General features: G+C 32.0%; 1 protein-coding gene across 1 annotated transcript in view; it reads right to left on the reverse strand.

Moving 5' to 3' along the window:
* PTPRK (protein tyrosine phosphatase receptor type K) overlaps positions 1-10487 on the reverse strand; it is an 867169-nt gene that overhangs the window by 58740 nt on the left and 797942 nt on the right. The window contains exon 14 of the mRNA XM_042781758.1: positions 6722-6860. Coding sequence (XP_042637692.1) covers positions 6722-6860 — 139 coding nt within the window. The remainder of the gene's footprint in view (positions 1-6721; positions 6861-10487) is intronic.

Below are 10487 nucleotides of genomic sequence, written 5' to 3' on the forward strand. Positions count from 1 at the left end.
AACCATATGGACAGGTGGGGACTGTGAAGAACTAGGGAACAGTTCAGGAGGAAGTTTGCCTAAGGGAGTGTTGGAAACTAATCTCAGTTTTGAGCTTTTACCTTTTAAAATTTTTAAATTTATGTTATGAATCTAAATGTTTATATTAAATTCCTTGACCCATCCTCCTCCCCTAACTAGTTCTTTTTTGGGAAATACTGGATGTGCCCAGCCAAACACCAGAGGTCATATTTAGCCTATAAGCTTCTACTTTCCCCTAGGCCTTCATACAGGATGTTCTTTGATCCAAAACATTCTCTAACCTCTAACACCAGGCTAACTTCCATCCATTCTGTCTCAGCTTAAAGGATACTTCAGGAAGGCTTTATCTATATGATTCCAATACAATCGTCTCAGGTTAGGTTTCCCTGGTAAGTATTTTTGTAACACCATTTTCTCTCCCAATAGTAACAATCACATGTCACTGCAATTACCCTACTGTGCATTCTACGGAGTAAAGAACTGTCTGTCTGTACATCCCTAGCACTTACAATCTTCGCTGAATGGATGTTTAGGCCTGTTACATGCTCACCACATTTCATTTTGTGTCTCAGATCAACACCCTGCAAAAGGCATAAGGAGTCTAATTGTATAAATAAGGTGGCAAGGCACAGTGGTGTTCAATAACTTGCCCAAGGTTATTTATCTAATGAACAGTGAAGGATGACTTGGTTCTAAAGTCTAAGCTCTCACACTATATCAAGTAGCTCACATATTTTTTTTATTGCCACAATAGAAAATACTATAATAAAAAGCACCTACTTACTCTAGAACTTAAGCACTAGTTGTTGTAATTTGAAAGGAAGAGTGGAAACAAAGGACAAATGGTCTGCCATTTTCTTATGTTTAAAACAGCAAAATAATAGTTTAAGAAATAACTTCCAGTCTTGATTTCTTGGGCAAGAAGAATGAATGAATTCATTCCTTAAAAATTTTGCAAGATAGATAAAAATTACATTTATCTGAAATTTAGATTCAAAATAATATTGAATTTTGAAGATGGGCAGTTTGCAGCAAGTAGAAAAGGCAAGTTTAAATGTTGATGGCTTACTTTAAAATATGAATAAATTATATGTATTTCATCACTGAGGAATAATAAGTGATGGGCTTGTCAAATGCATGACAGCTAAAAATTTTCATAGCAATGAAAAATTTTTATTTTTCAGATTCATAAACCCTTATTAGTTGACACATTATAACCTTTGTTCAGATCTGTCAGTCATACATTATCAGCTTGGTTCGTATACCTTAGTCCTCACAACAGCCCTGTGAGGTAGGCATTCATTTAGGTTACGGGAAAACAAACACAAATTAACATCAGAGTTAAGTGTTTTGATCAAGAACTGACAGTTACAACAATGCCAATGAATATTAGTTCAAAGATCACATCTAATTTTTAAGTTCTACTCTAGTTTATCTCTACTCTTATAAAAAGAAATTCACATTAGCTTCACTATTTTATGTTTCAGTAGCCTTTTAAAACATACCTCTGTGATTTTTTTGTAGTTATGATTGGTAATGTCAGTAGTCTTAAGTATTAAATTTTCATAACCAACTACTTAGTCAAATACACTGTAATGTAATGTCATCCATCTTAAAGAAAGGAAATCCTATTCTAATATTACAGATACACTGAGGGTTAATGGTTAAGTTATTAATACTATTATAATTAAATACTTCTCGGTCCCCTGTATATTTGATGTTTTATCTCCTCCTGAACAATAATCTGCACTTTAGGACAGTTAAGCAATTCAGTGTACTTGAGTTTGACAGATGTGCAAATGACTTTCAATACCAAAGCAGCCAAAAGCATAAACTTCTGCAGGTGGATGTATGGGTGGGCTATAAAGGGGGAAAGTACTCCATCATTGTATGAAATAGTGCAGTTAATTATCTTTGGCTTCATCAAACATGATTTAACAAGGATATTATGAGTCAACACAATAAGCTGGGAGCACTGTTAGTTTACACCTGCTTGTTTTAGCATATTTTAGGAAGCCAAATGTTTATAATATTTAAAATGCAGGCAGAATTGTTCCAGTTTTTGAGATTCTTACCAAATTTTGTTACAAAGCTAGTTCAAGTGTATATGGTGATATAAATTCTGTGGTATATATCTCCCAAACATGTTGTTGTTGTTACTATGTGCCGTCGGGTCAAGCCCAACTCATAGCAACCCCTCCTTGGGTTTCCGAGGCAGTATCACTATGGAAGTAGATTGCCCAACCTTCCTTCCGAGGAATGGCTGGTGGGTTTGAACTTCCAACCTTCTGGTGAGCAGTCAAGTGCCTTAGGCACTATGCTACCAGAGCTCCAAACATATTTAATCTTAATTCTTGAACCCTGGAAGTTGGTAGATCAAACTTTTCAACTAAATGAGTAACTACCCTGTCATCTAAGGTGATACCCTGAAAATGACTCAGGAAATAAACAATTCTCTCCATCCTTATTCAAACTGGCATTCCATGCCAAAGGCTAGTGCAAGTCTACAGAGTCCAGAAGAGAAAAAGATATGTGGTATAATTTGTGTGTCTGTGCATGAAGACATGAGGCCATTTTGGCTCTGGTGTTATAAAACCATTGCCCTGTTTAAGTTAAGAAACATACTCAATTTTTTTTTTTTCTCTAGGAAGAGTTTTTATTTATGTATTGCTGCGGTAGTATCAATGTATCCATTTGTTTTCACAAGAGTATACTGATTGCCTTGATGGCCAGATCAAGAGAGTTCTGAAGCTCAACCCATCCTCAGTTCCTGGAAACATGGAAAGAGATGTTATCATATGCAGATCTGACCTAATTTGAATGCTAAAGGCATTTTGAATGTTTTTCTATGAGTACATCACTCTGCTCATTTTGCCAAACATAATCATGTTACATAAACATGAGTTACAACCACTACCTCTACCAGAGGCGTGAGGTCTCATGTTACTAGAATAAGGTGCAAGTTTGACAAGAGTAAATAAATGATGATTTTTGGCTGTAGACTGAAGCTGATTATGGAAAATTATAAATTAAAATTAAAAGTAGCTGAACATACAGAAATACAATATCCCTTTTTAAAAAGATTAGTAAAACAAATTATGGATAAACATTATAGTTTTACAGTTGAGAAATAGATCTTTTTTTAAATGTTACCAAAATTAAAACATTTGCTGCTATTGTTGTTTTTTGAAAAGGGATACTGCATCTTTAACACATGTAAAGTCGCACATCACCCATTTTCTACTTACAGGTAGTAGGAGTAAGAATAGTAGCTCCTCCTGGCAAGCAAATCACAGACAGTGGAAAAAGAGAAGCAATGGTGAATGAAAAGCGTGACTCTGTCACATTCAATAAAGCAGAAAAATGTGTGTTAAAAAATAAAATAAAATAAAATTCATGTTTCATTGGTTTGCATTTCAGCTTGCTCATGCATTGGTTAGATTTATTTTGCCATGCAATTAAACAGACAGATATGCAATAGAAAAATAAAAGTTAAATACATAATTTGAAAAAAAAAACATGCTGATATTTTTTATTGCCCAAAAATTGAAAAATTAAATGGATTGTGTATTTTCAACATGCAGTTAAGCATAATATCCATTACCATCTAAATGTCATGACAGATGAAATAGCTGTGTATAGAACTTGTATACTATATAGGTTAATTTTCTTTAGAAAAAAAACATAAAGATCTATTAGGTTAATATATTATATATGCAAAATGACACCCAACTTTCTATAAACATTTAATCTTAATGGCACACAGGTACATACATATGCTATATGAATATACATGTGTACCATACATTATATATACACAAAGATATTTCTACAGTAGATGTATGTGAAATAGTATCATACACATTTACTGTTTTCAAATTCTGGTGTTTGGAAATATGAATGTTTTCATGCTGTGTGTATAAAATATAATACATAACCAATGAAGAAATGGCATACGTTTGGAAATAATTAAACAGCAATTAAATAAAAATAAACGACATTGCGTTTTGAAAGATGCAATATCCCTTTTCTTTGCCTAAAAACTTACTTTATATATACCCTGAGCTGTAAAATTGTACTAAATTGAATTCCAAACCATTTCTTTATAAAACAACCAGAAATACAATGGAATCTTTTTCAACACGAAATATATACCTATGTACATAATTTCCAATGAGGATACAGTCTTATTTGAGAAACTTAACAATTTCCCATAAAAATACAGATAAATAGCTAAAATAATTTGCTTTTCCATTACTTTTATTATCGATGTAGGATTAAAAGGGAAACTATAATATATACTAAAATTGTTTAGCTACACTTGATTATATCCAGTCTTATCATACTATCTATGTCTTTGTGTGTGTATACTTGTGATTAAATCATACAAGTGTAATTCACACTACATATGGGTAGAAATCAACAATGTTACTTACTTAGGTAAGTTAAGAGGTTCATGTACTTTTGAAATTATATATCAAAAGTAACGTATCTGAACATGGAACTTTATCTATAAAACTGCAATTTTACCTAGTAGTACAGATTTTGGTGAGAAACAGAAAAAAATGCCCTAGCATACTTTTCATCAAATCAATTAAAACACAATTATTAAAAAAAAAAAAATCAAACATTACCCATTTCAATAGAGGCTCATTTATCCAACCACTTTAAAATGTAAACCAGAAAAAAAAAAAAACTTGTTGCATTATGCAACTTCAGAGAGCTATCAGAGCATTTGTTCCCTCTCCCAATAAAAAATCCTGCTTAGTGACTGTTTCATTGTACTTTAGGAAATTTTAATTTCCATTATTTTATTTTATATTTTGGTATTACCTAAACTGAGGGCTATATATACAGAGCTACTGATACCACATCAATGTTTTCAAATAAATAGCAAATAAACAAAAGCAGTAAATTTAACCCAATTCTAATTCTAATAATAATAATAATAATAAAACCACAAAAACAAACCCACTGCCAAAGAGTTGATTCTCACTCACAGCTACTCTAGGACAGAGTACAACTGCCCTGTGGGGTTTCCAAAGATATAAATGTCTATGGAAACAGACTGCCTCATCTTTCTCCTGTGGAGCACCTGGTGGGTTTGAACCGCTGACCTTGTGGTTAGCAGGTGAATGTTTTAACAACTGAACCACCAGATTATTTAACTCTAAGTTAGCAAGGACATAATCAGAAATCACTTACATGTTTGCAAATCCAATCTGAAGTGACTGGAATAATGTTAATTGTGAAGCAATGTTCAATTAACTCCCTAAATTTAGTTTAGTTAACTCTTTAAAAATAAATTTAACTAAATAGACACATAAGTTCTGAATGTTATAGTCGATGATTTTAATGACCTTTATTGGTACCTTATTACTACTAAACTACTTAAACTTTCTTGCCTCACATATGATGTATTTTCCAACCACAGAGGTAGACAACAGTGAAAATAGAAAGCACTACTGGGGAAAGCACGTATGTAGCTAAATTAACACAGAACACTATAATGCATACCTAATGTTTCTAATGCAGATGTGTCTTCTCCAACATATATATCTCCAGGGGATAATTGTAAAGAGGCAATACATTAAAATAAACTCTGATGGAATTATTAAAACATTGTACTATGACTCTTATTTTGCTAATGTTTTATCTTGAGTATAAAATAATCTCAATAAACAACTATATGATTTAATGTAATGTTAAGCAATAACAATTATTGTACTTATTTTTATAATTCATAAACTACAATCACTTCAATACACAAAGCTGTTTTAGGACTTTAGTCTGTGTGTAAAGATTAAAAACAAAACATAAAACTCCTTCCAAAATATCCAAAATGTATGTTTGGAAGGATTATTTCGAAGACAATGTCTTACAGATTATTACATTTTATTTGTCTATGTGTAAAGATTAAAAACAAAACATAAAACTCCTTCCAAAATATCCAAAATGTATGTTTGGAAGGATTATTTCGAAGACAATGTCTTACAGATTATTACATTTTATTTAATGGACAAAAATTCAAATTATAAAAAATGTGTATATATTGATACTTTTTTTAAGCAGGAGTGTACTTTATTCTTTGAATACAGTTTAGTTTAAATTCCAGTAGGTCTTACCATCCTCATGTATTCCAGAAGATGGCGGTATTGGTTGTATATAGTATGAAGGACTAATATTCAATTTTTTAAAAAATGATTTTATTTTTAAATGCTACATAACAACAACAACAAGTATTTTAGTCAGCAAATTTACTATACAATTTCACTAAAAATATTGATATATTTCTCATGTCTTAACTGGAGCCAAAATTTAGAAAAATACAGAGTAAATGTACAAAGGAAGTCACAGAACATCATCCAAGTATCACTCTTAAATCCATATTTGGACATTTTTAATAAAGAATACTTCATATATATAATTAATATCTCAACTATGTTTGGATTTGAGAAATTTTAATTCTTACATCAAATTAAAACATTAACTTGGTAACAGGAATATGCATATATCCAACATAAAACTGCAAATAACTAATAAAATTTTTTTCAAAATCATGAGAAATAGGCACAAATGCTTGCAACACTGTTAAAATTCAATGCTTCTTCTTGTTATTTGTTTTAATTTAAAAGACCTTGAGGAACAAAGGTATTTGGAAACCAATGACATAAATCATAGTGAGTAGGACAGGACTTACCTTTTTTTTACTATTAATATGACAACTAGGAGGAGAAGGATGAACACCAAAATCCCAGCACTGATTCCTGCTATTTTCACCACTCTGTCTGTCTGCTTAGCTGGGTCTGGAATCACTTCTGGTTCTTCTGTTGCTGCTGCTAAATGAATCCAAAAAAAAAGTTACTGAAAGCAGTTCTCATTAAATGAAAATTATTCCCAGCCAGAAATCAGGACAAAAAGGCCATTGCTTTATTTTATTTGAATAAAACCAATCTGAAAATATAAATACAGATGTATGCTAAAGTGAAGCATGAAGGATTTAAGGGCAAGTTTTGTTAACACACACAAAAATAAAACAATATACCAGAAAAAAAACTATCAAAGCTAATGGTGAACTATTTGTCTCCAAATGTCCTTAAAAGTTGGAATGTAAGGTTTCTAGCAATTAGCCCACTGCAAAGAGACAGGAATAGAATTAGAGATGTGTTTATTTATCATTTCATTCAGCAAACACTTCAACTCGAAAAGCAATTTAAAGAAGGTGTGGAACACTTATACAGTACACAAGGAATTAAATTAAGTTAAATAAATACCTAGTCTAACTTCTACAGGTGTGAGTTTATGGTGTGATATATAGTGAGACTGCCTCAGAAACGCAAGGAGGGGTTGCTGTGAGTTGGGTCCGACTCGACAGCACATATACAACAACAACAACAACAACAACAATATAAGATTCAAGATGAACACTGTCTGAACAGAAGAAAAGAGTAAGAACAGCTTAAGAGACACATGAAGGAATAGTTCACATTCTCTCACCCAGTAACATCCAGATAATAACCTTTGAGGTGAAATTTTTTATTTTCAAACCCTATATCCTATTCCTTCCTTTCTTTCCCCAAACTATCCACCTCCCAATATGCCCACATAATTAAAATTATAAACTTTAATCTACTTATAAGTTCTGGTAACCCTCTGAAGACATTTTCCTATTACCTGTCAAGTACTATTATCTGTATTTTACAGATTAAAAAAACCCGAGGCTTTGAGAGATAAGGAAAGATTATACATTACTCAAGGGCATAGGAAAAATCTCATACACCTTTTATCTTCTAAAGCAGAATTTCTCAATATACAGCCCCTGTCACTAAGAAAGGCGCTCTGGAGGTTCAAACCCACCAGCCACTCCTCAGAAGGAAGGCTGGGCAATCTATTTCTGTAGGGATACCTCCTTGTAAACCCAAGGAGGGGCCTCTGAGTGGGATCTGATTTGATAGCAGGTTTTTTTGTTGTTGTTTTCACTAAGAATATGTGTGTGACACGACTCCAGGGTGACTTGCAGGACTGTCACCTTAAAGTACCCATCATGGCTTTGGGATTTGGAGTCAAGTGCTATTGGCCAAACAAACAGATGCATAAATGAATCTCAAAATCTACACTCACATTTTCCCAATGGATGTTTGCCAATTCCCTTACAAAAGTATATATTCTTCTACCTTCCAATTCTGTCTCCTTTTGCTTCTCTCTCTAGGCTTTCTACCAAGTTCTGGTAGAAAGTTCTGGACATATAAATATCTTTTCTAGTTTTCTCACAAGCCACAATTTCCTCTGCCTCCCCACAAAGAGATATAATGTTGATAACTTTCAATTATTCCAAGTGAGAAATTAAAAAAAGAACAAATATAACTAATATCAGTATCACTTCATAAAAGAAATGGTAATTCAACTGGTAGGAAAGACATAGTTTGAAAAAAGTGTTAACAACAACATAGTTAACTTTGTGAAAAAGAATATACTATAGTGTCCTAATTTATCATTACAATTGGATAGGATAAAAATTCCTCATGGGCCAGCAATTGGTAACCATTATTCTCAAATAAGAAGAAAGCAAGTCTTCAGCTTATTTCTTTTAGTAAGCAAAATAAGATGTTATGTATTATTATTATTTTTTTTAACTGTGATTTGCCATATACCTAGACTTTAGGAAAAAATGAAGAAGTAGTACAATGCTTATAATATTCTAACTATACATGTTCGGTTCATCAAGGGGCAACTTTACAAATACATACATATATCAGTGTTAAAATGCCTATCTATATACATAGCTAAATCTTGAAAACAACTGGAATACATTCCTTGTAATTTTCAAATTTACAGCCACTATCACTGGGTTGACACAGTTACTGATTTCAAGTTGTAATGCAACAGAATAGATGAAGTAGAAACTCTTAAAATAATACTTTAGTCCATGCAATACATGATCACTGTTCACTAATTAAAGGTTATTCTCATCGGGTTCTGTGCTACACTTGGCTTTCAGAGAAAATGATCCCTTTGTGATTTTCTGACATAGATCTCAAACATACAAAATTAAATGTTTCTGAAACTCTCTGGGAGATCAGCTCTTGTTTGATGAAGCCAATATATATGTATTTTTAATATGACATTTTAATTAAATACAACACATGCTATTATGGGATAATTTTCTAAAGATATTATGCCACGAGTAACATATGGTATATTTCATATAAATCTTCAGAACTATTAAACCTCACCAAAAGCAGATGATCTTCCAAATTTACACAGAAGCAAATAAAAACGATCATCATAAAATCTGAACAGCCAGCCTTAATAATACCTAGGTTTAGCACCAAATAGCAAAACTGATTGGAAGGTGATGGGTGAATAATTTCAAATCAGAACATAAAATCTAAAATCTTAGTAACTAATATAAATTTGTCAATGAATAAAGCTAAGGATATTTCCAGAAATGAAAGTCGAAATCTGAAAGTATATTTTGCACAGAGATACCGATAACACAGAAGTACTTGGAGTGCAGAGTAGTGAGACTTTTAAATCTCTTACAAAAACCAGTCTTATTAGTTTAATATTATAGTCTATCTTGGTTAAAGACTGGACATCAATTAATATTTACCAGAAGGTTAAAAAAAAATCATCAAGTAAATTTATTTGGTTTCGGTATTTATCATGATTACTATTCTTGCGCGAAGAGTGGTTTATCAACGCCTAAACATTATTATTGAATCTGAGTATAGAAGGCTAACCAAATTCTTTAAGTACATGTAATTTGGTGGTTATTTTCCCTTGATTATAAAACCTCCTCAAAGTCTTTAGCTGTTATATATGTTACTATTATTATTATTATTGAAACAATAATTTTAAATCAAACATCTCTGTAGATTTTATTATAATACATTTTAGTCACATGTAGTTTTCTAAGTTTCTGCATACTAGAACGAAGGAACATAAGTATCCTATTTAAAGTCATTCAAGCTTAGAAGATTCCATATTGGAAACACAAGCAGTAGCCCTATGTGAGCACTTTCAATTTTCTTCAGAGAACAGAAAGTTATTACAGTGGCTGCGCCTTGAGTCCTGTTTATAATTTATGCATATAAAAATCTCTGTGTACTTCCTTTCTCAGAAATGCTTTCATTTGCTGTAAATCTTTACCTTCAGTTGCTAAAGAATACTCTTAAAATCCCCAGTGTTCTGAAGCCAAGAGTAGAAGCATTTCCTTTTGGACAGTACGAAAAAACTAAGACAGTATTTTATTTTTACTGGGAAAATTATGAGATGATCTATTTTTTTTAGGGGAGGGTGCTAAAATAGTTTAAGTAACTTTATAAATTGTGTTCTTGCTCCCAGTATTTGAAAATAATTCAATTTTCCCTAAAATTTTAAAATTATTCTAATTGGTGGAATCATATAAAATACTAGAGATGGAAGCTTCTAAGTATGATATATCTTGTGGTGTATTCGGTAAG

The sequence above is a fragment of the Orycteropus afer genome, unplaced genomic scaffold, assembly GCF_000298275.1.
Source record: "Orycteropus afer afer isolate SDZICR_OR568_19922 unplaced genomic scaffold, OryAfe1.0 scaffold00167, whole genome shotgun sequence".
Classification (NCBI taxonomy): Eukaryota; Metazoa; Chordata; class Mammalia; order Tubulidentata; family Orycteropodidae; genus Orycteropus; species Orycteropus afer.